We start from the raw sequence: 25,106 nt of genomic DNA on the forward strand, positions 1-25,106 counted from the left end.
TTGAGGCTGAATGAAGCTGGGGTCAAACGCAGACTGATTGACACGGCATCCCAACAGGCACCTTACATTTTGTGAGACTATGCCGATGGGTCGGTTTTCGTAGCCCTGGAAGTTGTCGTCACTGGTTAGAAATGCCGTGGGCAATCGTGCACAGGGAATGCTTCCGCGTCACATATATGGCCGGCCTCTGACGTTTCGTATAAAACTCACCTTTATCCTTGTCCTATCAGATAAAGATGGGAACCGACTTCACTCAGGTAAAGACAGACACCAGCTTGGTCGGTGAGTTGCAATTGGATATAGCTATCACATCCTGTTCTTCTGTTTATTATCTATCCCTTGGAAGTCACGGGGAGTGTATCCCACGGTATTGCTATAGTCTGTACCATTTTCAGGCTTGTTTACAGAGGTTGGACGCGTCACGTCTGGTGGGAAGATGCATGGGCAGCAGTTTCACTTATCTCAGACGGTAAAACTCACCTTTCACGCTGTTTTGTTCAGTAAACCAACCACTGTTAACCCCAGTTCTCGTCCTGGCATGCATCTGGATCTACCCCTCTCCAAATTGTTAGTATACCACTTGACTTTTCCCTCCAAGATTTCTCACATTGATATCAGTACCATCCTGGTTCCTCGCAGTAGCTTTAACCTGCGTTATGTGGTGCACATCACAGCTTACTCATCACGTACAGTGCTCACTGACTTGTCCAGGGCAGCACGCATGAGCATCATTTTTTGCATCATCAGAATCACCAATCATTCAGGCCGCAAACTCCATAGATGGCTCGCTTATCTCATTGCACTATCCTTCTTATGCATGTGGATTGCACTGCTGGTCCAGAAGATCGACGTATGCAGATTCCAGGCGTGCCAGATGTCCGAGTCTGTAGCACTCTCGCAACTGATCAGTCAGTATCTCTCTTGCGTTTTATGTATGGTCCTCAAGCCATTGATTCTCACAGCGGACGTTTTTGCGGATTTTTCTCTTGTCGCTGCGCCACTGCAAATCTGGAAAAATGTAGGGCTCTCACGTGGCAGAAAAATATTGGTCTTGTCCTCATTCGGCGCATCGATTCTAATCACTGCCACGACCATCCCTCTCTCTGTAATCCTCTTTTGGCCCCTGTCAAACACTGCGCTCGTCTTCGCGCATGTCCGGGTGAGCTACCTCCATTTCTCGCATCTCTTGGCAATATCTGACAGATGTTTAGGCTGCGGTCAGTCTTATCGTCTGCAACGTCCTGGTGATCGTTACCTTCACATACCGCGTATTGTTGAGAGAAACTTGTGATATTGACCAATCTTTCACATCCCCCGGAACATTTTCCACTGTCATCTTGACGCAGTACACGTACACTAGGACTTCATTCTGTGGACAGGAGGGAACAACCTCGAGACAGATAACGACAACAACGGCGCAGACGAAGCCAAAGTTGGATGATGCAAGTACGCTGGGCGCTGAAGAGAGCACTAACGTTGAGGGATAGCTGGAAACATGAAGGATGGCAAGCAATGATCAATAGCGAGGGAAGTTACCAATCATGATGACAGTGCATTTTTTCTCCGTACTGCATGTACATATATGTAATTGCTGTCTGCCGTGTATGATCATGCATCAATCACGAACATCGAAACAATTTGCTATTGTCAAGGGTGTTTATGTGTAGCGCCTCCAGCATGCCACTTTTCGCGCCGCGATCAATGTTTTACAGATCATGTAACTTTCCACACAGGATATATAACCCCGAAGCAATTTTTATGGTCTCGGCAGTGAAAGCTTTTAGCTACGTGCTTAAAATCTGCCACCTAGTAGTGCTGGTCATCCACAAGGGAAAATTTTGCTTTTGGCCGATGCTGCTATTGGCGAGAAAGTTTACCCTGCCTTGTTCCAAACAAGGCCTCCTAACCTATAAGCGTACATGTGCTTCCCACACTTGTAGAAGTACTTAACGAGACGTGCCTTGAGGATGGCATGGACCAAAGAGGTGAACTATAGTACTGCCGACCGGTGACTGGGACAAATAAAATTCAGTGATAGGTGGCTCGGCTGACAGGATGGTCAGACGACACTTGACAAACGTTGAAGAACAAGGATGAATTCAGACAGCACACGCTACGTGCGAATGGTTGTCAGAACAGATACTGAGAAGCCCATTACTCGAGGACAGGAAGGAAAGGCAAGGCACGCCCAGATGCATTACAGGTCCTTAATGAGCAAACAAGGAGCAAACTGGCAGTACAACACAAATACTCCATTCAGCTACAAAGAACAAATACCGCAGATGGCCACTTGTTGTCCAGCAGAGTCGTTGACTTGTGCAACCATAAAGGGACTGCGATATGACAGGGACTGCAGTAGGTAAACACATGTACGTGCTTAACGTACTACGTGGTCGCGGGGACCATGGTGTTCCTGCTGAACAAATCTCTTGGTGATTGTCAAGAATAGCTGCGACACTTCGGGGATATGCGCTTGACGGTATTCACATCCAAGCGGCGTCGCCATTCGCCCAAACGCGCGTATGGCAGTGATAATTGGCGTGAACGGATCACCGCACCACGTTCTTGGAGTCTAAACATGCTGTGTAAACCGGTGGTAAAGCTGAGCTAAATGTCGCCTTCGTACGCGCCGTCAAAAGAGTCCATGGCTTACCATGGTAGAACATGCGCCAACTATAGACTTGAAAGATGATCGGTGGGCGTCCGTACGAACAATACGCACCAATGATCTCTTGCTCCCTTACTGCGCAATGGCAAAGCCAGCGCTTTGGAGTGCCAGAGTCTAATAACCGAGCTTAGTTGATCCCAGTGAACCCAAGGCTTCTTTGGTCACTGAAAATACAAGATTGATGGAGTGGGTATTTGTCGTAACTTAGTAGAGGTAGAGCCTTCGGGCGTTGTCGTAACCTCGTAGGTAGCGTTGATAATTAGGTTGAGGTACACTAGCTTCCGTCTGCCAGAGGCAGGTACATTGCTGGCTGCGCTAGTCACCGACATCATATAAGTGATCTATGTTTCCGCAGGTGCCCTTCGGCAGCACTACTGGTAGAACTGAGAGTACTCCAGTACCTGACATATTAATAAATCTTACCCTTGACAGACAGTGAAAAAGGAATCGCCAACCCTTCGTCCAACACAGCGCTGAGCAGATTATGAAATGTCTACAACTTGAAACTCAGGATGGACATGAGAACGTGCCGAAATACCACAGGGGGGGACAGCAGGGTGGCAATTAATGATGAAGGATGCTGTTAAACACCAGAGTTAGTCCCGTGACCTTGGCAGTGGGGTGGAAGTTGACTGCTGCCCCAACTCACACGTTATTGGACTACGGATCAGTCTGTCGGTTCCGAATCTTTCTAATTTCTCACTGCCGACTCTTGCCAAAAACGTGCATGCTGTATACTATAGCTCTCGGTTAATTCCGCTGTCACTGCTCAAACCCTTCTGGTATTTGCCTCCATGAATTGAGCGTCCCGTTTGCAATGGTTCCGCCGAGACAGGGCCCTCGTCCGATGGCCCGTCATCCTGGTTTCTCTACAATTGTTAGATAGCGAAGGGCAAGTCACCTGCCTTCATTCTTGCTACCACAGCCTAAAACTTCGGGCAATACCTCATCGCCGTGACGTTCCGCAAACTGTACAACCTGAATATTGCGGATATGCCATAGGGGGGAGCCACAACTCAGGGTATACGTTCTTTCGGGGATGTACCGCACTTCATGTGATACCCAGCGCATTGATTTGGAGGCTAGGCGGCCAGCGTGCGCCAACACGAACTCGAACGATGTAGCAGGAAACGTATTGGTGGTGAAACATATGTGAGGAAGGAAGAATGACTTGATGGACTGCGAGGAAACTAACACCCTGTAGTTCAGCGGAATCATAAAGCAGTAAAGACTGCGACCATCCAGCTACATCTCGACTGACCCCCAGGCAATTCGGGAGGTAAAGGAAGGCCAAGAACCATGTGACTCTGTCGTGGAGGGCAATATTCTCGCTCAAATGTTTGTAATGTGCGTGGCGATCTCATGAAAAACGAGTACAAGTTGGGAACTGTTGATAGACGAGATAAAGTGCAGTTCAAGTGTGGGCTGCATTCCTCTGGACAAGACTCTCGAAAATCGTTCCCGCGTTTCGAAACGGCTGCGTGTTTTGAGAGTCATGAAACGGGGGGTATTCTACAACTGTTCAATTGGCTCACCAAAAATTCGGTGCAAGCCAATCAGCGTCGGGGATTTGCTGTGTGAGCGGCGTTACCGATTGAGTACTCGCTAGCGAAAGAGATGCCAAACGGAGCTGACATCATCGATGCAGAGGGCTGAGCACGAGTACGTAATATCTTGGCAGGTCTTGGCTTACGACATGAGGGACGAGATCGTGAACGTGCCATTGATGTCGTCCTGTGAATCGTAGGCACAAAGCGAGATGGGTACATATCTTGTTACAATTACATACTTAGATCAACAAAAGAACAATAATTTCCGGTTGTCAGAAAGGTTGATGCTCATGGTGAACTTGCGGCGTTGGTGGTCTCGCAGCAACGTAGATTTACCTGTAGTACGTAAGGCCTTAAGCCTAAGGTGTAAACCGGATTGAAATGAGCGTTTATGAGCTACACCAAATGGCATTGACTTGTTCAAAACACGATTTTGACATATGTTGACCATCTAGACTTTTTTTTAGATCCATCACATGCATCACACGACGCACGTCGGAAAGTAAAAGGGAAAAGAGGGTAACTTTCTACATATGTAAGGACGGTGCATTCGTGTGACCGCCATGTGCACGCGCCACTTGCGCTCCAACTTCCTTTCATTTCGATCTCATTTCGCACCCAACCGTCCGAAGGTGATTGGAGCACTTGTACGTATTATGATGAGTTGGGCTTGCAAACAGCTTCCAATCGGTCAGCATCCCGCATAGTGCACAAGATAAGACGAGTAAATGTCAATGTCCCCATTTCGCTGACCTATGCCTCCACATGCATCACAGCTACACAGTGAATAATGCTTACGTAGTGATCGATGCTATTTGATGATAACATACTGCAGGCGTCTGCGGATTCACGATGAGTGGGTCCAACGCGCTGAAAAGCAGTAGAACAACCCCGAGGTTGCCACCCATAGATAACTTTCCGAGGAAGTTGTTCTAGGTCTCCAGTACTTATAGGTACCCTGTGAGAATGGTCATAGTTAATGATATGGAATCAACTTACAAGTTCATGAAGCAAAAAAAACGGTAGCACCATTATTGAAACCATGTCAGATAAGTACGTCAGAAACATCCATCACGAGTAGCTCAGCGATCGTGTGGCCTGGTGTCAAGAGGAGTTGAACCGAATCACTACCTGGCCCATTGACTAAAAGGCAAATTGTGGTCCATTGGACACAGGGCTGAAGGTCACTGGACAGTGGACATTAAAAAAGCGTCCTTTAAAGTTTAGACGACCTTTTAGATTGAGCTGGGGCACGGCGAAGTTCGACTTGCACGTGACTAATAACTATGGCTCCATTCACTACTAGATTGCCCTAATACTAATTACATTGGAAACTATTTATATTTCACCGTGAAAATCATCGATACCTCCCTTGGCTATTTGTGTATGAGAAGACCAACATTGATCTCCAACGTCCTCTTCGCTCGTCGAGTGCGGCCACCTCGAGAATAAGTACTTGCTTCCCGATTTATACCGTGCGAAATTCGAATATTAATGATACCTCCTCACTGTTCTAAATGTTCTAAATCCATATGGTCAGCGTGATCATACCTCGTGAAAAATTCACAAGGTGAAGCCGGTGGAAGAGACCCGTGGGGAACTTTCAACTCAGAGGTGAGAATTGCGAAGAGGAAGACTCGGCAAGGTGGGGCAACAGAAATTCGATTGATGTATGATGCATGGTTCGATACTCCAATGCGAACTTTGCGAGGGGTGATGTCAAGTGGAGCACACCCCGAACAGTACAAACGAGGTAATTCATATCTCAGAATCTATCCGGTAGAGTCCAACTCAGGCTGGAGAAAGTCAATTCGGAAAACCCAGATTTGATTATGGTCGTCACCCGCGGTAACGAGTGTTCGTTGGTACGAACTTGAATCACACGATTGGATTGATTGTATGTATGACAACAACCCTCGTTCTGATCATTGTCCTTACTTCAAGTTGAAGTTCAAAGATTCTGACGTACGCCACATTAACATCGCCCAAGTGACCGTGGGTTGTGAGAGCCCCGTCCTATGCACTTAATGGCCCTGGCAACTTCCCGGTCTCGAGCAGCAAGCTGATGAATGTATGGGAAAGGGGTCGATCGATTAATGCAAGTCGCCGATCGAGCGGTGAGCCTATATAGAAATTTCAAAAGTCGAGCATCCCAAACCTGTCACAAAGATCTGGCATCGGCGTCCTGGACCAATGGTCTGCCACAGTTTGCTCAGGGCAGACAATTTTCTATCATCACACCAACAGTGATGTCCACATGTCAATGTCAGGTCAGTGATCGCAAATTTATACTAAGAGGCACTCATTTAAAGTTACATACTATGTAGACAAACGGCGATCCGATTCTGGTCCACGGAATAGACTCACGCCGCCAACTTTAACTGGCACACACACCGTACATCTCCGGAGGCGCTGGTACAGGAATGTTCTCCAAGTCGTCGGTCTTGCGTTCCTCCGCCCATGAACATGATCCGGTTTGCTCTGTGTCATCGCACCGAGAGCTGCAGATAAGCGTCGCTGCATCCTAGTACAACCTTAATGCATCAGCAACTGCATTGTGCGATCAGTACGTACCTATTGATATAGATAGCTCGTAGAAAGAGCAATGTGTAAAATCATCTAAAAAAAGTCGAGTTGGTCGACACAAATGAACCTGTTCTGAATTTGAGATTCCAGACCACATTTAGAGTACATAGCTTACGAGACGGTGCTCTACTATGATCGCGTTACCAAGTTTAAATATACAATAGTATGCATCAAACTTCTTTGTGACAAGGATCTTTTGCTGACGCATTCATGTCGATGTGAGGTGATAGGATTATGATATGGAAAGCCGGACGCGCGCGCTCATTATTAAGCGTCACACATCCATAATAGGCAGTAGGACCCTGTGTACTCCTAGTTTAAATTGTCCAAGAACAAGAGGTGTAGGTAACTAGATATATACACGACGAAGAAAAATCACCATCCATCTACCATTTCATCGTCACTTTCGCAATCCGAGAACTCCCAAACCACCAAACCAGCGTGATCAAGACCGACCAAGCTTTCGTCAATCCCTGTTGTGATATCCGGCTCATCACTGTGTGAGAGAACATCTAGTTGACGACAGTGTTCAGTGTCTAGCAAATACATCAGTGTTTAGACTGTCAGGATTGGAGACGACAAACCAAGGCCAAGTCCTCTGCCCACACCACCCATATAATAGGCGCCATTGGGATCCTCGCGAGAAGGTAAGTCTTGATAGTCATCTAAAAGTGGAACAAAATCTTCATCTTCATCATCCTGCAGCTGAATTTCGCCTGGTAACTTGTCAGCGAGCTGGAGGGCATCTAGCAGAAGCCGATATGTGTCCCAGACTGATTGTCGTGTGATAACTGGGCGACCGAGATCATTGTAGCAATGCTGGATGCATTTGCCGAAACCCTCTGGGACCAGGTCAAACACGCAATGAGAGGGCTTGATGTAAAGACTTCGGACGAAGTCTAGGGCCTCGGGTTCGATTTGAATCTATGATAGTACCAATATTAGAGTACTATTGCCAGTACAACAACCAAATTGATGTAGCACGTACCTTGAAATCCAATGCTCCAAAATCTTCAGCTGAATGGTAGATAAGATTGGGTACTCCATGAGGAAGAATCTGGATGGCGTGTCAATGCTTATTGAGAGTAAAACCACAGGCACGTACTTTGTTGCGGTCGTGCCGCTTGGCAGTATTGTTAATACGATCCTGATATGCATCGAGCTCCTGCTGAAGCCACGGTATGAAAACCCAACGGAAAACCATCCTGCAAACAAATATGACAACTAACACTCAAACAGAAGAAAAATGACGCACACTTGAAGGGTATTATTTGAATCATACCAACCAGAATTGACGCCATGATCAAGAAGATTCTCGAATCCAGGTGTGAACCGCCGGCGCAGTTGAGACCATGCGATCTCTGGCATAACATTCTTCTTCGTTCGCATCCAACGATGCTGGAGCGTACCATGTAAAGCTTTGTCATGATACTGTCGCAGCATGGTATGCGCGTTTGCAATCCCATAGTTTTCGGACCCCGGATCACTTTGAGTGACCATTGGCATATCTAAAATTTAAGTCGAACTTAGTATGTTTGTGCTTTAAAATGTGAAACACTTACGACCGAGAGCCTCGATTGTGTTAAGGTAGTAACTCAGAATGAGCTGCGGATTTCGGTTGGAATGCCAGACCCGAATCCACATTATACGACCAGAGAAAGGCTCAATGCCAGTATGCAGCCCAAGACCGAATCTGAGCCACTTGTCATGCTGATCGACTGCGAATAAATCATTCACGCCAGCTGCCCAGAAGCGTCTCCTTCGAAGGCGACAAGCCTTGCGCTGACGAACAAGTTCCGGTTCATACAAAGCAAAGTACTCTGTCACAACCCTCCTAGGATGCGAAACTCGTAGGTCAGTAAAATTGGTCCTCACAATGTAAAGATAACTCACCTAGCAACACTCATTTCCCGTTCATGGTATAGTAAACTCACCATTTCACGTGCACCAGCATTCGGATATGTAGCACGTAAATCGAGCATTGCATCACGAATGGTTTCGACTGTGTGATGCTGTTGACGGGTACGTTGAAGACCCATCGTCTTTCGAACTTTCAAAAGTGTGGTAAGCCTAGTGTATAATTATTTAACACTTAAATAACTAGATTTAAACACTACTCACCCGATACCGTAGCGAGTCGTGTCGATGTGTTTTTGCAATTCCTGGATAATCTGCCGATCGGTCTGGCGGGCCTTCCAGAGGCGAAGGATATGAGGTGCGATTTCGTCCAGCGGGGCTGCTTAGAGTGTTCAGATGCCTAGTGGGAGTGACTTCAAGTTGAAAGGTACATACGTGTAGGTTTGTTCTGGTTGGGCATTGCAACGTGCTCACTCTGAGGCTTGCAGGGTTACACTTTATATTAACGGTGATTTCCTTTGGACTTACCTAGTTCAGTGGCCCCTGACTAGAAGAAGTTCGTGCTGCGGCAACATGGGAATTCACGGAATTCGTGCCCGGCCTTGCGCCACTCATGCCCCGCTCGTCCCACTAATGCCCTCCTTGTGCCTCACATCTTCCTAAGTCAAGTTCAGTAACTACTTGGGCTGGACGTTCCAAACGTTCTGAACGTTCTGATTCTCAGTGAGTCAGGGCTTGCAACTACCACTAATTGAACTAAGAAATGTTGTCCGCGGTCCAAAGCATTCTTGGGCTGCACGTTTCAGATTCAACTCTTTCAGATTGTTCCATAGTGTCTTTTGAGGTGCCGGTTCCATATGATTCATGATTCTCTATCTAACTCTTTCAAACTGCTCCTTAGTGTCTCTGGAGGCGCCAGTTCCTCATGATGATACAGACTTTCCTCAAGTGCTTGTCACCACCCAATGTACCGCATCATAAATCTCCGGGTCATGAGATATTTAAGCTGTCTAGCATGCACTTGGCAGACTACCTTCAGAGCGCCATGTCAGACTATGAACTTCTCACCCAGTACACCGAGGATGCCTATGCCAAAGAAGATCGAATTTGCGATCGTCCGTCTTGCATGGCTAACATTAGGACTGGAGAGCCATGTTTTTATGTTGCGACCATCGAGCCAGGTCAACGTGGGCGCTATGTGTGTGAATCCTGCCACTTGCATTATGAGAATAAACGAGCTACTTCAGTGAGACCTACAGGTATGCGATCACCATCTAATTGACAAGTGGCTGGCTTACAGACTACTGACTCAGGTAATCGAACCTTACAATCACAAGGCCGCGCCCCTCCTGATCCACGTACAATACAACAATTGGTGAATGCGGCACAACGAAGATGTAAGTCAAGATTTGTGTTACTGCGGAGATTTATGATCTGATTTATCACAGCGACACCTAATCCGCCTCCTGTCATTGCTGTACCTGGTGGCTTTTGTCCTAGAGGGCCAGATATTAGAATCCCTACATCATGGCAAGGGCCGCAAGGTTCATCATCCATCCGGCATTCGTCACAACAAGGTGCCATTGGGTATTCGTCACAACACGCACTTTATGCTGCTGAGCGTGACCGCTGGGGGAAAATGGCATACGCTTCATCTCTAGCAGAGACCATTTTACTTGAAATTACTGTGGTTCACGAAGGTGCCGGAGCGCGCAAAAAACGAGGTGTTCCTATTGGAGTATGTTTACATCTTAAAATGTGCTGTGACTTACTTACACTTCAGCTTACTAGAACATATGTGAGGGTAGGAAGGATGTTGATGCTCGAATTGACGCATCTGGGCTCATCAAGCTAGCTTTGGAGACTGTCGTCCCAAAGTTACGCAAATTCGATGGAGAATTTGTCTGGCGTGTTGAGGAGTTCATAATCCGAGATGCTGCATGGGTGGACCTATCCAATCACCCACAATTGGTTCCCTATTTCTATGATCAGTGCCTGCAGCCATCTCGCAAAGGCACCAAATCGACCTTCAAATCTAAACAATTTGCGCTGATGGTCGTTGTCCCGGAGGCCCAGTGGAATGAATACGAGAATTGGTTGGAACTTCGTGCGGAAATGGTATGTATATTTTATGTTGTCTATTTACTAGTGCCCTAACCTTAGTTTTGCGGTCCAGGAAGCTGAAGCTATCCGAACGAGCTGCACTCAGTCTAGTGAACATGCTACTGCTTACACAGCCGTCAGTTTCAATGTGCCCTCATCAGCAACAACTTCGCTCACTGAAAATGAGCTTTTCTTACCATCCGTGACCACCAACAATTCTGTGACGGTCTCTACCAAGAGAGCCCACCAGCGTGCTGAAAGCTCTAGCAGTCTCAGTGGTACTTCATCTCCACCTCGAAAGAAGAATCCACCTCCCACAGCTTTTCATTCACCTGATCGTGATCTGCTCAAAGAAGTCTTGAAGATCGGCGGAGGTGCCAACTTAAATGTAAAGCAAGGTATGCTCGTTCACGGATTTCTCAAATTGCATTAGCACTTACTAGTATTTTATAGTCTTTGGACTACATAGTGAAAGTGTGCAATTTCACCCAATCCCTACCCGCGATATCACCGACCTCTTGCTACACAAACAGCATCATTCATTTTCGGTGGACACGGCTGAATCTTCCATTGGACAGCTGACTATTGATACATCGACAGACGGCTTCATTGGAATTGGTGGCTTCAAGACTGCGAACACTGGATGGCTCACGCTCACAGCTCCTCCCAAGACTGGTCTTGGATCAGTGGCTCGTCATAAGGTCGTGGTCAAACGGCCATTCGAAAAAGTATTTCCGACTGCTATGAAGGTTGGAGCTTATAAAGTTGGCCGGTATTCACTCGTCGATGAGCTACAGAAGCTATTCAGAGAGGCCAACGTCCTATACTGGTCCAAGTCTTTATTAAAGCTCACATACGACTTCATCGATCGTTCCATTGCGTCCTCACCTGAACCCCCGCCGTTTGCTGTCCCACGTGTTCGATTTGTAGAAGCTGGCCTTGCATTGTGCCACCACCAAGGGGGTAGCAAGCCTGGAGCAAAGACAGGGTCAACACGGGCTGTCTTTCTCCTTGAAGAGCTCATTGAGGGCGGTGATGATATGTTTGTCAAATTCATCCACAATATGGATGCCAATCCATTGCTCGATGAATTGGACTATGGCTACGACATGGCCGAATTCTTTGTTTTCACGCAGCATGTCCAGTATGTCAAGACCGGCAAGCTCGCTTTCATATCCGACTATCAGGGTATGTCCGATTTTCGATACATTCAATCCTCAGCGCTGAATGACCCAATGTATTCAGGTAGTACAGTACTACTCACAGATCCTCAGGTCCTGACTCATCCGTATGTCTTTTTCATTTGTTCAGACTCAATACTGATGTTGGGATAGGTCCGTCAGCGATGGATGTGATATTTTTGGTGAGGGAAATATTGAGGCATCTGTCAGCAAATTTGAAGACCAGCATGCCTGCAACGAGTACTGTGGATGGTTTGGGCTGGAAACATTCGTGAAGGAGGCAAATGACGATGAAGCACTAGTTGTAGAAAATTAGATAATTACTATCACAACGCATGTAAACAGACACTTTTCCAACTTCGTCAGCACGTCTTTTCCAACTCCCGTTTATTGTCTTCAAATACTTGTTATCCCACATCTAACCAGCCTCACAAATTCAACCTTTCGACGTCTGTTTAGGTTGTGCTTGGAGCGAAGTGAGTTTTTATCTTCAAGTTCCACATTACAATGTCCTCTCTCCTCTGCTATCACCGCTTGCTATCAAATTCCCAACTCGTGATACCGCCAATTCCAACACCTCACTGTGATGCCCCTCCATCCTCTTCAACACAACACCTGTCTTCAAGTCCCACAGGCGAAGTGTCTTGTGCTCCGAGCCTGTACCCAACATTCGCAGAACGTGAGTGTGCCGATCCTCATTCAAGCAAGAGCCATGCTGATACAAGTCGTTTCCCATCGTTCGCAGGATGTGAGTGTGTTGGTCCCGTGTCGCGCTCGAGCCATGCTGATTGAAGTCATCGCCCAACGTTTGCAGTATGTGAGTGTGCCGATCCTCATTTGAGCAAGAGCCATGCTGATACAAGTTGAATCTGTCGTTCGCAGGATGTGAGTGTGTCAGTCCTGCGTCGAGCTCGAGCCAAGCTGATCCAAGTCGTTTCCCGCCATTCACAGCTTGTGAGTGTGTTGGTCCTGTGCCGAGCTCGAGCCATGCTGATCCAAGTCGTTTCCCACCATTTGCAGGTTGTCAGTGTGTCGATCCCGCTTCAAGCTTGAGCCATGCTGATCCAAGTCGTTCCCTGCCGTTCACAATGTCTCAGTAAGTTCTTTTTCACAATCATTTTTTTTCATAGTTCTAACTTAATATTTATATGTACTGCCCATGGGTAAACCCTGCACGGGTGCGGGTGAGGGTACGAGCTGGCCATACCTCCCAAAAACCCGCACCCTTCGTGGATCCCTAGGACCTCTTGTATATATTCTTTGCAGAGTCTAATCAGAACTATTTTGTATATGTATGCAGACATAATTCAGATGTGCGAGTCATGTTTTCCGATATGATCCTAATAGACGCTGTCACATGACCAAGAAAACGTGGCACTTTTTCCTTGAGTGCTGACGTCACTCCAGGAAAAAGTGCCATGTGGCTTGTATCATGTGACTAAGGGATATAATTTTCTTGCGTGGGAGGTGTCAGGAGGTGTCCGGTGTCCCAATCGTGTGACTACCTCATTTGGTGCATGTCACATCGTGTAACGGAGCGCGCGCGTCCGGCTTTCCATATTATGATGATGCTCAGGTCAGAACAAAAAGCAAAATATGTGCAACTCGTATTCGAGGTCCGCGGCCGATCAGAGCGGGACCCGCGCTCAAAGTCCCCGAGTCCGCTGACCGCTAGTTACATGCACCCGATCGCACTAAATGGAAATCTAATCAAAACACTCAACAACTCGAGCTCGGTGTGCTTTGATAACTATGGGTCCCTCGATGTCACCTGAAAATGACAGAAAATTCTCAGTGTTTTGGATCTCGTCGGCGCAAAACCAGGTACACTCGATTATGTATATACAACTGTCTTATTATCAATATGAACACCATAATATACGAAGTAAGAATTATCCAGATTGGTTGAAATAAGCGTAGTGACTAGGCGCGATATCATCGAAACTCGCGGGAGCATCACAATAGTACATGGTGTGTGGCATATTTTCCATATGTGGATGCATAAATATCGGGTTGTCATAGTTCACTGACCATCTCTCAGAAGGACCATATGACACTGGCTTGTAATCAGCAAGATTCTAAGAGATCTTAAGTTAGCTAATTCACCTGGATGAATCGAGGCAGGCTGTTGCATGGGAGAACTAGTGTCACTAGTAGAAGCCGAAGCTACCTGTTCGGCTAGAAGCGAACGGTAATCTGCGTCAAGCTGCCTTATGACTTCGGCAGCTTCTCTCGATTCAGCAAACTCTTCGATCTCTGGAATTTGATCCACCAACCTTTCATCAAGATATCGTGTCGTTTGTGGGGATTCTCCCGGGCCTGCGTTATATCTATGATGATCCGTCGCAATTGCAGAAAGTCTTCCGCCTCAGTCGAACGGTAGTGACGCTGTAGGAGCATTTTGCGACTCCTGCCAGTATGCGTCTGTCTGCCGGATTTCTGAGACATGCTTCTGAGAAGAAGGGGTTGGCTGCTCGGCACTCTGATTGTAGTCCTTACTACTTATACATGCAGTGACATACCTCGTCTGAATAAGCATATAATCGGAATAACGCTATTTGGATTATTTTGGTCCTTCGCATGTTTTTGCGTATGCATCTAATCTTCAAACTTCCAAGATCCAAGGTAGCCCGAGAAAAATGACCAGATCAGCCGATGGAAATCAGCGGATTCAATCATTAGGAACTTCGGCAGAAAGGCGCCACAGCCTCTCCGATACGAATCTGTGCCATATGTACTAGGCGTCAATGGCAAGCGCCCGAATGAATACCGCCGATGAAAAGCGCCAAAGCGAAGATCGGGGGTGGTTTCGATCATCTCAAGGATGGACATCTTTAGCATGAGTATTGGACCACATACAAGGTTAGTACAACTGATAACATTAATATTTTGAGAAAACGAGGGAAAATATGCATACCTCGCTACTGACTGACGCTGGATAACAATCACTGACTGCAGTCAGGTGACAAGAGTCCGTATGTTCCTGACTCGAATGCTCATCCGCAGCATAACTCTGATTCACGGAATACAATAGATGCAGCGCTTTTTCAAGCACAGGCTCCGCACGCAGACTCTCGGTCAGGGGTACGAACAGCGTGTCCGGCGTGCACAGCCATCGACAGTTCGACAGACAGCTTGAAGCTCCCGGCGATTGAACTACGACGCACTAGTATGCCCTCGGGGGAGCTTCGGTGGTGAGGCATACTTCTCCTGAGCGGGAAGTGTAACCCAGCTCGGGAATGCGTAATACTGTCTCATCCGGGATGCACAGCCACCCACAGTTCTCGGCGAACCTATGGCTTGATTCCCCAAGTAACTATCGACATAATTTGCTCGGGGGTGCTTCGGCGATACGGTGGGCTACTTCTACGCAATTCAGGCAATGTGTGCATAAGGTTGGCGTGTCACCATTCATTCATAGAAAAGCAGTGTAAAAAAACAACATTTAAAGACGCATGAGCATAAAAATTTCGTGCATCAGACAAATACAGACGATACAGCATGGCGGGACCCGAATTCAAAAAGAATCATTGGTCCTGTGAATTTACGTGACATGTGAGTATAAAGAATGATGCACAATGTTGTACCAGCACTGCAAGGGTACTCTTGATTTCTTACAAACAGAATGTGATTTTATCGCTGCTTCAAGTAGACATCAACGGGGCGACGGAAACCTGATAAAAAAAATAAGATTCAGCTATTCGGAAGTGAACGTTACTTACCGCCTTTGCCAGTTACCCCCTTGCGCTCACCGGGACTAAATCCGAGCTCCTGAAGTAGTTCCCCAAAGCCATCTGGACGGAGTTGTAAATATTTTGCGTTCTCTTTGAGAGTCTCGCTCATCCTTCGAGCCTTTGAGTAGGTGTCCCAGGGTTGTGGCTCAAGGACGAAAATACCCCCCATTTTCAGACATTGGTGAACTCGGTGGAAAAATTCCTTCAGCCCGTCGTCCTTGTTATTTAGATGAATCCATTTCGAGATAGAGAACCTATCATATCGGTGATGAGTGGTCTCATCAACAACGGTCATGACACATACCCTAGAACAATGTCGTATTGATTGGGATCTTCCGGTATCTCATCCTTAATCCAGTCAACTGTTCGGAAGGTGACATTGTGCGGGAAAGCACCGCAACCTCTATTTGGGATGGGCAAAGGGCCATAGCTATGTTCGCACGATGCAGGGAAATAATTGTGAGCACTATGGTCCGTAGTGGGCGCATCACCGAGGACTCGCTGTCGTTTGTGCGGAGGGCAACTTTCCTCATGGAGATGTCCGTGTTCAGGAGACTGAAGACTCCAGACAGTGCGCCTTCTCTTCCAGGCGGCTCTAATAAGAGTATCGTCGATATCAACTCCAACGACCTGCTGTGCTCCCCTGGACTGTCCTGGTTCCTGAACTGAATAAATGGTATCCTGAACCGCGTCAAAGGTAGTTTACCTATTTCACAAGTCACCCAGCCTTCATTGCATCCAATATCCAGAACTCGCTTACCCACGAAGAATTCAGTAGGGAGCAAAGCTAATCGTGGATCTTGGATGAAGGGACGCTTGGAGTAATACCTGTACAATTCTCTGCCAAGAAACATACAAGGGATTTGTCATGGCACGTACCCATGATAGTTTCCATAAACTGGGAGTACTTGGTCCGCATGTACTGGCAGTGGCATGATCACCTTGACTGTACTAGTACTGATGCTCTGATGGAGTGCAGCGTGGTTCGCCTTGATGACGTAATTTAATAAACAATGGCGCTCCGACAAGTCCGCTAAATCGCTGTTGAATGTGCTAGCTCTACTAGTACTCATTTTTTTGAAGTACCCGATCACACTGCGCAGCGCAGGCCATCGGAATATGACTATATGAGTACTGAGTGTTTACATAAATCCTATATCTCGGGGACTGGAGCATCAAGATGTGACAAATCTCGGTAGGCAAGTTTGGTGAACGTAACAAGGCCACACCCGGGCCATTTTCTTCTGAGCAGTGTGCATGGGGTGAGTCTCCTGCTGCTGTTTACTATTACAACGCTCAGAACTAACTCTGTCATTCAGCCTGTAGATGACAAGTTACGGCGCATCAGACAGGCTATCATAGAATATATCCCCCTTCTTGCAACACAACTCCATGGACCGGAAGCCTTTCTTCGACGAACAGCTTGGTGACTTCTGCATGCTGTCTTGGTTGCACGACACCGTGACGGCCTTCTAGTAGTTTGCTATTTTGAAGCAAAGAGTAAGTTTGGAGAGTTTTTGAGCGACGGGCATGGAGATTGGGGTGACTTGGACTTGGACTTACTATAGTATTGTTTGAAATTCAACATTGTTTCCCCCACTTGAAATGTGAGAGGGAGTGACCCCCCTACAGATTATTCAACTAACGGGAAAAATTCATACTTTTGCAGTTAAGCTTTTCGGGACCAGCAATATCCGCTGCAATTGTGGGGTGGTGATACTCTCCAACTTCTGCTCCCCCTTGTACTCCTCCTTCGATGCTTCCAGCCACGAGATGATGATCACGTAGACGGCGCTCTTCGGCTCGAAGCTGTCGGCGGGCTCAAACTTCTGCGCTTGGCCCTCTCCCGCTCATTCCCCCGAAGTATTGTTGTGGTAAGTATTTAACTGTATCAACCTGTGCGCGCACCGTTGTTTCCTAGGCCCATCCAAATGAAAAAGGCTTCGAAGCAAATAGGGCACGTGCTTCGATAATGCTAAACATTGTCAACAGATTCACGTTGATTCTTTCAATGTTCAAGAGTATGTTATATTCTCGTCTGTTCGACGGGTCACTGATGTGCTAGTGGAAGCCGCTTGATGTTGATGGAGAGCTCGATCCGCTGTACTACGATTTGGGGTGGGTACTTTGCTTTCTTGCAAAGTGATATTGAAGCTCACACTCAGTAACTGGTGATGATGATATGGCGGGATATCTTGGCAAGGAGGGTCTACTGGTCATAGTCTAATGTTATATCAGGTTGCCACCGTCGTATCGAATGTACCATACAATTTCATTCGGTTACATTACTAGTAGCAAACGCTAGCTGTGCCCGCGGCTAGCGGATTCTGCGCCCTCCGCTCTCGAGACTCAAATACTTATATTCGATATTTGAACTTGTAATATATAAATAAGGGAATATGATCTTCAACTACCTCGCGCGCGGCGCCGGCCGTGATGGTGACCTTGTTGGGAACTCTCAGATTTAAATCTAGATTAGGATCGAATGCTAATATTAATATTTGCTTTCCTGTAGTTCAAGATATGGAGAAGGGGATCTGATTTTATTCCACAAGGAGCCTAATTACACATGCATCGCCCATGGCCAGCGATGATGCAATGTCGCGACCAGGGGCGCAAACTCCTTTACTTGATTGGACTGCATCTGGGAACAACGTCCTATGGTAGGTTCCCACAGCTATAATGTCGAAAGGACTCACTCGTGGATTCACTCAATTTCGCAAACTTACCTTGTTTCTATAGGCACTGGTTTGGACGCTTTGTGATGAGCCGAATCTCTGAGGACATGAGCGCTCACCACTGACCAGGGGACAGCGATGGGTCTCCTGATGTTCCAACATCAAGACAATTGGCGTCCAATGCGAAAGTCTCCTCGAGAATTTATTATTATTATTATCTATTTGTAGGTACCATCCCCGTTGGAGGCCGCTATCATGATGGTTCAAACGTTCATCATGTGCATGAACGTTTAAACGATGATGGCAGCCGATTAATCAACGTTTTTGAGCGCAAAGTCATCAATGCCCGATGGACTAGTGCGAGCTTGGCATTGACTTGGCAGGACTAGTTGCGAAAATGCTAATCCACCGCTTTCTCAAACGATTTCCGGAGGGCTCTTTTTCGGACCACCAAATTAATTCAGTTCATTATCCTCGATTAGTTGACTCAAATCTGCAGTGACACGGAGCGCTGAGCCATGGGCGGCAAATGCGTTGGAGATGGTTTGGAGATGCATTGGCGGTCGAGACTCGATGAGCAGGGCTTCAAGCTTCAATGACTACTAGTAGCGTCTATTGTTTCCTATCACTACATAATCATTATATTGGGCGCTATAACTACTAGTTCCTGCTTAGTGCTTCAAGTTGCGGATCGCCACCAGCTGCGGAACTCCCAGCTTGGCTCTTCATCCTTTTTCACTCGATCAGGTCCTGTTATCACTCCAGTCCATATGCCAGGTCATCGCGGAAAGACGAAGGCAAAAAAGCCAAAGCCAATCGTTAATGTTCACTCCGTGGCACGTCTTCCATCAGAGGAGTTCATCGGGTTGGTAGACGATATCGAGAGAGCTGAAGGATGGAACACTAGAGTCAAAGTACTGTGCGAGTTCCTCCAGTTACCAGGTAAGTATGCAGCATAATCTATGTCTTTGTTGCTCCGTTTCGAGCCCTAACTTTATTTCCCAAAGATCTCTCCAGACGAAGTGGCTTGAAGAAAGTCCACGTCAACTTCAACGAAGTATATCATAACATCGATGATGTCTACGTCGCGAATATAGGAAACGAGAAAATTACGGGGACGATCATTGGCATCTATACCAAGATGTGTGCTGATGCCATCCTTCGAGACAAGCTCTTTCAGAAAGGTGCGAGTCGTAACACAATTCTGTCGGTGAATTGCATTGATCATATTACAGGTTTGGTGACCAAGATCACACCTTTAATCAACATTCCTGCCACGCGTTATCTTGCTCTCCGCGCACTTACAACCGTGACACATCACGGGGGTGTCGATATTCGCAAAGAAATCTCACTAGAGTCCCCTTCCCTACTCAAGGTCATACAAGAAAACCCAGATGATCTCAGGGCTGCCGAGATGGCGATTTCTACCATGGCTCACGCCATCGGCGCTGCGATCAATCAGGAAGATTCGCCAGCTCCAAAGTACACCAAGGCAGCCAACATCAAAACTTTAATTCCAGTCGTAATAGACTTCATGCGCAAGCCCGGCGTTACCATTCAGCTCTTGCATCATGGCCTAGAATTGCTTACGCACCCTGTTCTCCACTGTTGGAGTGAATGCAAGGCTAACTCACCCCTTCAGGATTTGCTTGTAGCCTGCCTGCGAAGTGCAGACCTTACCGTGCGCGTCAGCGCGCTAGGTGGCTTGCTTCGTCTCGAAGCCTTGTCTTCGGAGGACGATCAGAGACAATTCGACCCCCACAAGCTCATGGCAGCAATTGAACGTCGTTTCCCCGACCATCTCGTCGATATCTTGACAGATTACGGCACAATGCGCTGTGATACATTTCTTACTATGTCATCCACCGCCGACAACCAAAAGGCTATGATGAAGTGTGCGCAGGACAAGGATCTTTACAGCCTTGGTCTGAAGCTCGCAGAACTCATCACTAGAACCGAGTTCTCTATTGCAGAAGGCGGTTTCCAGATGCAAGATCCTCGTACTGGACGGATAGAACTTAACAGGGATATAGGTCTACCATTCATCATGTGGTCCGATGCACTGCCTCATTGTGCTAGAGCTATCCTTGCGAAGGGTCGTCCAGGAGAAGAAGATCTTGCAGACATGATTACCGCAAAGTTTTTCATCATCAGATCTCGCATCCCCGACGCCATTGAAGCTGCAAAGCGTGGTCTTCAACGTAACCCCAAGTTCGCATACTTCTACTACGTGATCACGTTGGGTAAAGACCACTACGAAGGCTTGCGTTCTGCGAAGAAAGGCTTAAAGTGCCCGAAGATGACGCCATTCGTACGCTTTGGGCTCTTGCACCGTGCTGTCGAGCTCGCAGGCAATCTGGGAGTATGTCGCATTCAGGAATCGAGCCCAGGAGATAGGAAATATGACGAGGGTGTTGCGTTCCTTATGAGCGCGATGGAGGACGCAAAGGTTTACGTCACGGAGGCTCCCCCAGATGCAAGACACATGAAGAACGTGTTATACTGGTACATCTGCCTTACTCTTACTATCAAGGGACCAGAGACACCAGCAGACCTTGAAGAGCTTCAGGTATGTTCACCGGCTTTGGCATTCCACGGTCTCTCTACAACCGAGCGCAGGTCGCATTCAAGAAGTTGGGGTATGCCGACGAATTTAGCGTGCTTCTTGGCACTGTTCCCCCGAGAACGCAGTTGCGCCTGACTCAGCAAAACATCGTTAAGCGCTACCCCACTGCTGTGCAAGAGTGGAAGGATCTGATTGCACGCTTTGACGAGGTGATGACGGATGAGCGCCCCATCTCATTAGAGAAAGCTGAAGATGATCTTGCTGCATGGCTTGACGACCTCCATCTTGATCACGGAGAGGAAGATGAGCCTTACCCACAGAGATGCTCGCACCCACGAGTCAGTCCGAACACTGTGGCGTTGTACAGATGTTCGTGGTGTAGCAATCCCAGTGCTGCACTGAGGAAGTGCAGTGGTTGCGAGAAAGCGAGGTAACTGGTTCATTCACTCTTGTCTTAGGCAGATAATTGACCAGTAATTTTCCAGGTATTGCGATGGCGGATGCCAAAAGTCGCATTGGTCAGAGCATAAGGTCACGTGCAGGACTTGAATGGCCTGAAATATATCGTAAACCTTCATTCTTGTTGTCATACCAGTTTCGCGAATCGTCCAACGGCTCTTAATCCCGGTGCCCCGTTGCTCCAAGTTCTCAACCTATCTTGGCCCTCTCTGATTACCTTCCTCAGCCCATTTGCAATACGTGGCTAGGTACTTATGACCACTCTTGGTGTTCCTGTATTGGTACAGTAAAACATGTATTATCCTACACACCACTCGACTCCAATAACAACTTTTCCTCATACATCAGGTTCTTCTCCTTTTATTTGACTTGCTCGCTTCATACGCATCTTCTTTCCTGTCCTGAACTCTTTTCAAAAAGTCCATCTTTTCTAAGTAGCCACCTCCGCGTCTGTTAGCGTCAAGCTCGTCCTTAACATCACTCGATGTGACATGCGTGCGCCAGTCCATTGCAGATTTATCCAGAGTAGTAATCTTCTTGGCCTTCTGAGTCGGTATATCCGCCAACGACGTGCGAGGCTTGCGAGGACCTGGAGGTTTTCTTGTGGCAGATTTCTGTGCTGTAGGTTGTATCGGATCTGCTGAACTCGATGCCGATGCGTTCACATCGGCTGTTGAAGACGAAGAATCAGGAGCTGGTGCAGCAGCTGACGGCAACGCTGATGGATCCCATCGCGGCCACTTCTTTGCTTCCTCCGAGTCCTCAGGGACTTCAACCACTTCTCTTCACATCACTAAGCACGCTGTAACAAGGAACGAGTGGGGCGAACATACACGATATTCTTCCCTGCAAAAAGGTAACGTTTCTCGAGCTTCACGAGCTTCTTTGGTGGCTCCTCGACTTTCGGGGGCGGTGGCGTAGCGACAGACGCCTGGAAACTGGCCCATAAAGCATCGCGCGCTCTGTACAGCAAGATAAGTATATTTGACCTATAGGGTCACCCGGCACACCTCACTTTTTCTTTTCGCCTAGATCTTCCTCTTTCACTTCATTCGTCACATTCGTATCGTCATTTCCTTCTTCATCTCCAGAGCTATCCGAGTCTGATTTGTTTGGTCAGACAAGACGATTCTTGATAAGATGACCCATATCATACCTTGGTGTTCAGGAGGCGCGTAGTCTGGGTCATCATCTTCGGAGTCAGATGTTGGGTCGCGTAATGGAGGAGACATTGTATGGTGTTGTTTGATGTTGTTGAATTTGAAGGTGTTGAGGAACGGTCGTCAACAAACGTCAATCAGCTCTTTCGTTGATATTGAACTCTTCATCAACATGGCTATGTGGCGGCTAAGTAAGAGTCATCTGCAATTCAGCAGTGGATGATCTCACTTAACCGCGTACATATACCAGCACTGCTTTTTCTTAAATATCACCTTGACTGAAGTTGACTCGGACAACCTGGTTTTCTGACTAAATTCACTTTCACTCAAGTTACTCAGCCACGGTGTACGATTTCCCTCGAGGTTTCGTTGATATTCCCACAAAGTACTGAAACAATGGTTGAACACTGATATAGCAAGGTGCCTCGATAACATGATCAAAACTCGAAAACAACGACACAAACTATGTTGCCAGCTACGCATGAAACTCGCCTAACAATCCTCATTTGGGGGTTTTCCCTACGATGATGAGGGGACCACGAATCAGAACAAAACAATCGAGACGGGCCGCCAGTTACTCACCTGTGCCATTGGCCTTACCCCCTGCGCCTCCTTTGTTGTCAGTGGCACCAGGCGCAGCTTGTTGGGGGGAAGCCCCGTTCGCTTCAGGCGACGATTTCTCATCTTTTGGCGGTGCTTGTGGCTTCTTGCCATCAGTCTTGGTTGTTGAGCCATTGGTTGGAGGTGGCGCCGTCGCGTCTGTAGATACGTGCAGGGGATCAACTGGCTTGTTGGTCGATGAATTAAAACCATTAAAGCCAGGTGTTGTCTCCCCGTTGGCTTTCTGGGGGGTGAAGCCAAAGCCATTCTGATTGGCCGTGCCACCGAAACCGTTGAATGCACCAGACGAGTTTCTGGAGTGTCGACCGGGCGACGTAGGTCTCGGCGCAATGCCAAACACTTCCCTTACCATATCTTCCATCTGTGCATCCTCAAAATCTTCAAATGTCGGGGAGCGAATGCCGCTCTCCGCGGCTTGCTGCCGAGCACGCTCGCGTGCGTCGGCAAGGCGGAGGACGGTTTCCATTCCGAGCTTTGTACCCTCTGCAAGAGACAGAGACTTTTCACGTTTGCACATCGCGATGTATGCAGGGAGAAGGAGAGTTTTGTTGATCTTATATTCGTGGTATGCCACGATCTTGTCGATCGGCTCGATGTTGAGTTTCTCAAGCTCGCGAATAGCGAGGTCTTTGATGTTCCAGAAGTTCCATCGATGAGCGAGGATTCAGGATGCTCAGCCATGTCTCGACGGGAGCATCGTAGAGTGAATATTGGCTGGAATCACGTATGAATAGGGACAGTAACCCAGAGATTGCACATACGGGTTGTATATCACCCAGAGGAAGCGCTCAAAGTCTTCACTTTTGACGTCGTCAAGGGTGAAAGGACTTGGAGAATCAGTCGTGCCGTGATCCCCACCATCGGGAGAGGCATCTAGCATATTGCGCCATACTAGCGATTCACGGTAGAAGAAGTAACTGTGTATGCGGTAGTGATGGTTGCCGATCTGCAACGTTGGCCCAAGATCAGAATGGAGAGTCACGGGCCAATGAACACCCTGGGACTCACCAACACATTCAGGTCCCCACCACGCAAGTAATAATCCTTGTGGTTGACCACACGGCCCACACGATCCTGCGAGGAGCTCATGATGGAAGATGTAAAATGGGAGAATGGTTGATAGAAGTTGAGGGGAGCTACGTATATATGCCCTCAATTCAATGCCAGATCATGACATGCGTCTTTCATGATGTGCGTTGTCACATGCACGCCCTATTGTTCGATCACCAGCATGTTTGCACGAGGCATGATGAGCACTCGTGGCTGTCCAATCGTAGGAATCGATGACTGCCAATAAATTGGAGTAAGTATCTGTTTTTCTGCGAGTCTGCGAAGGTCTGCGACGACGCAAATTTTTCGGTCGATGGCATGTTAATCGGTGCCGACCAAAGATCTCCATGGAGCGGGCAGCTGACTATTTTGGACCAACATTTTGCCATCCAGTCGCCGCAAGGCTTCTAGATTACCCATATTACAATCACGTTCACCTCACAAGACGACGTGGGCGATCCACTTGCCTCATGGCAATCAGAGGTTTAGGACCGCAGTAGTGTTCTGGTCTAAGGCATGGCATAATAGGCCGCGAGGTCAAATCAAACCAAGCTATGTAATTAGCAAGTCAGCTAATCAGCGCTAATTTACTTGGCGCTCGGGATTCTAATTATACCAGAACTTACTCCCTGGCAAGGTCACTGACCGGAAACCGGAAGGCGATGTATCGGGATGTACTAAGACATCCTCCGCGAAGCACAGCCTGACCATGCAGTCCGTGACACCCTCCTCCAACCCTCCATCCCACAGCCATATATTAGATCCTGCGGGAAGTGCGGATGAGCAAAATAGTCTGAACTATTCCTTCTTCAGGTTACTGAAGAAGATAGGTGTCTTGCAAAGGCCATGTCCGTATCAGAGTAGATTCCAGATCTGGTTCGTTGCATGTCTCA

At 47.5% G+C, this 25,106-nt stretch overlaps 8 protein-coding genes across 8 annotated transcripts; 3 read left to right on the top strand and 5 right to left on the bottom strand.

The window, feature by feature from the left end:
* Positions 1 to 312: 312 nt before the first annotated feature.
* F5891DRAFT_949128 (uncharacterized protein) lies at positions 313 to 1,487 on the top strand (the record flags this gene model as incomplete). Its single annotated transcript, XM_041374850.1, has 5 exons — positions 313 to 469; positions 526 to 571; positions 643 to 908; positions 963 to 1,159; positions 1,212 to 1,487. Coding segments are annotated over 5 exons (942 nt in total), but the record flags the coding sequence as incomplete, so codon positions are not given.
* Positions 1,488 to 7,179: 5,692 nt separating this feature from the next.
* F5891DRAFT_1186620 (uncharacterized protein) lies at positions 7,180 to 9,121 on the bottom strand (the record flags this gene model as incomplete). The annotated part of the gene is made up of 9 exons (XM_041366724.1): positions 7,180 to 7,340; positions 7,389 to 7,728; positions 7,793 to 7,861; positions 7,910 to 8,009; positions 8,060 to 8,312; positions 8,367 to 8,638; positions 8,698 to 8,874; positions 8,926 to 9,040; positions 9,097 to 9,121. 9 exons carry the CDS (start codon positions 9,119 to 9,121, stop codon positions 7,180 to 7,182), a joined length of 1,512 nt encoding a protein of 503 aa, XP_041228072.1.
* Positions 9,122 to 9,676: 555 nt separating this feature from the next.
* On the top strand, positions 9,677 to 12,261 carry F5891DRAFT_1186621 (uncharacterized protein; the record flags this gene model as incomplete). Its single annotated transcript, XM_041366725.1, has 8 exons — positions 9,677 to 9,920; positions 9,975 to 10,058; positions 10,110 to 10,399; positions 10,453 to 10,779; positions 10,838 to 11,162; positions 11,218 to 11,952; positions 12,010 to 12,052; positions 12,099 to 12,261. 8 exons carry the CDS (start codon positions 9,677 to 9,679, stop codon positions 12,259 to 12,261), a joined length of 2,211 nt encoding a protein of 736 aa, XP_041228073.1.
* Positions 12,262 to 13,806: 1,545 nt separating this feature from the next.
* On the bottom strand, positions 13,807 to 14,405 carry F5891DRAFT_1024394 (uncharacterized protein). Its single transcript, XM_041361323.1, has 3 exons — positions 14,222 to 14,405; positions 14,052 to 14,171; positions 13,807 to 14,001 (listed from the first exon to the last, which is right to left on the bottom strand). Exons 1-3 carry the CDS (start codon positions 14,391 to 14,393, stop codon positions 13,838 to 13,840), a joined length of 456 nt encoding a protein of 151 aa, XP_041228074.1. The 5' UTR covers positions 14,394 to 14,405; the 3' UTR covers positions 13,807 to 13,837.
* A 923-nt stretch (positions 14,406 to 15,328) lies between these two features.
* Positions 15,329 to 16,668, bottom strand: F5891DRAFT_1024396 (Bicoid-interacting protein 3-domain-containing protein). The gene is made up of 5 exons (XM_041361324.1): positions 16,559 to 16,668; positions 16,386 to 16,507; positions 15,984 to 16,332; positions 15,668 to 15,933; positions 15,329 to 15,619 (listed from the first exon to the last, which is right to left on the bottom strand). Exons 1-5 carry the CDS (start codon positions 16,612 to 16,614, stop codon positions 15,579 to 15,581), a joined length of 834 nt encoding a protein of 277 aa, XP_041228075.1. The 5' UTR covers positions 16,615 to 16,668; the 3' UTR covers positions 15,329 to 15,578.
* A 2,299-nt stretch (positions 16,669 to 18,967) lies between these two features.
* On the top strand, positions 18,968 to 21,599 carry F5891DRAFT_165389 (uncharacterized protein). Its single transcript, XM_041370748.1, has 5 exons — positions 18,968 to 19,299; positions 19,365 to 19,541; positions 19,593 to 20,926; positions 20,977 to 21,353; positions 21,409 to 21,599. The coding sequence occupies exons 1-5, from the start codon at positions 19,128 to 19,130 to the stop codon at positions 21,470 to 21,472; spliced, it is 2,124 nt and encodes a 707-aa protein (XP_041228076.1). The 5' UTR covers positions 18,968 to 19,127; the 3' UTR covers positions 21,473 to 21,599.
* Positions 21,600 to 21,619: 20 nt separating this feature from the next.
* Positions 21,620 to 22,883, bottom strand: F5891DRAFT_165379 (bucentaur or craniofacial development-domain-containing protein). The gene is made up of 4 exons (XM_041370747.1): positions 22,539 to 22,883; positions 22,398 to 22,485; positions 22,216 to 22,344; positions 21,620 to 22,165 (listed from the first exon to the last, which is right to left on the bottom strand). The coding sequence occupies exons 1-4, from the start codon at positions 22,612 to 22,614 to the stop codon at positions 21,727 to 21,729; spliced, it is 732 nt and encodes a 243-aa protein (XP_041228077.1). The 5' UTR covers positions 22,615 to 22,883; the 3' UTR covers positions 21,620 to 21,726.
* Positions 22,884 to 23,116: 233 nt separating this feature from the next.
* F5891DRAFT_1127719 (uncharacterized protein) lies at positions 23,117 to 24,252 on the bottom strand (the record flags this gene model as incomplete). The annotated part of the gene is made up of 4 exons (XM_041364208.1): positions 23,117 to 23,773; positions 23,853 to 23,877; positions 23,925 to 24,109; positions 24,172 to 24,252. The coding sequence occupies 4 exons, from the start codon at positions 24,250 to 24,252 to the stop codon at positions 23,117 to 23,119; spliced, it is 948 nt and encodes a 315-aa protein (XP_041228078.1).
* Between the last annotated feature and the right edge of the window lie 854 nt (positions 24,253 to 25,106).

Source organism: Suillus fuscotomentosus (genome assembly GCF_016647785.1).
Source record: "Suillus fuscotomentosus strain FC203 chromosome Unknown F5891scaffold_17, whole genome shotgun sequence".
In the NCBI taxonomy this organism is placed as follows: domain Eukaryota; kingdom Fungi; phylum Basidiomycota; class Agaricomycetes; order Boletales; family Suillaceae; genus Suillus; species Suillus fuscotomentosus.

Excerpts from the sequence above, each read along its gene's own strand:
- F5891DRAFT_1024394 (XM_041361323.1), bottom strand. The coding sequence starts at position 14,393 with ATGTCTCAGAAATCCGGCAGACAGACGCATACTGGCAGGAGTCGCAAA. Across the intron at positions 14,172-14,221 it reads ACACGATATCTTGATGAAAG|CTGCCGAAGTCATAAGGCAG; the intron begins GTTGGTGGATCA and ends AATCGAGAGAAG. Across the intron at positions 14,002-14,051 it reads GCCTGCCTCGATTCATCCAG|TGTCATATGGTCCTTCTGAG; the intron begins GTGAATTAGCTA and ends ATTACAAGCCAG.
- F5891DRAFT_1024396 (XM_041361324.1), bottom strand. The coding sequence starts at position 16,614 with ATGCCACTGCCAGTACATGCGGACCAAGTACTCCCAGTTTATGGAAAC. Across the intron at positions 16,333-16,385 it reads CTGGGTGACTTGTGAAATAG|GACAGTCCAGGGGAGCACAG; the intron begins GTAAACTACCTT and ends TTCAGGAACCAG. Across the intron at positions 15,934-15,983 it reads CAATACGACATTGTTCTAGG|GTTCTCTATCTCGAAATGGA; the intron begins GTATGTGTCATG and ends CCGATATGATAG.
- F5891DRAFT_165389 (XM_041370748.1), top strand. The coding sequence starts at position 19,128 with ATGCCAGGTCATCGCGGAAAGACGAAGGCAAAAAAGCCAAAGCCAATC. Across the intron at positions 19,300-19,364 it reads CGAGTTCCTCCAGTTACCAG|ATCTCTCCAGACGAAGTGGC; the intron begins GTAAGTATGCAG and ends TATTTCCCAAAG. Across the intron at positions 20,927-20,976 it reads CAGACCTTGAAGAGCTTCAG|GTCGCATTCAAGAAGTTGGG; the intron begins GTATGTTCACCG and ends AACCGAGCGCAG.
- F5891DRAFT_165379 (XM_041370747.1), bottom strand. The coding sequence starts at position 22,614 with ATGTCTCCTCCATTACGCGACCCAACATCTGACTCCGAAGATGATGAC. Across the intron at positions 22,345-22,397 it reads GATCTAGGCGAAAAGAAAAA|AGCGCGCGATGCTTTATGGG; the intron begins GTGAGGTGTGCC and ends CTTGCTGTACAG. Across the intron at positions 22,166-22,215 it reads TTTGCAGGGAAGAATATCGT|AGAAGTGGTTGAAGTCCCTG; the intron begins GTATGTTCGCCC and ends AGTGATGTGAAG.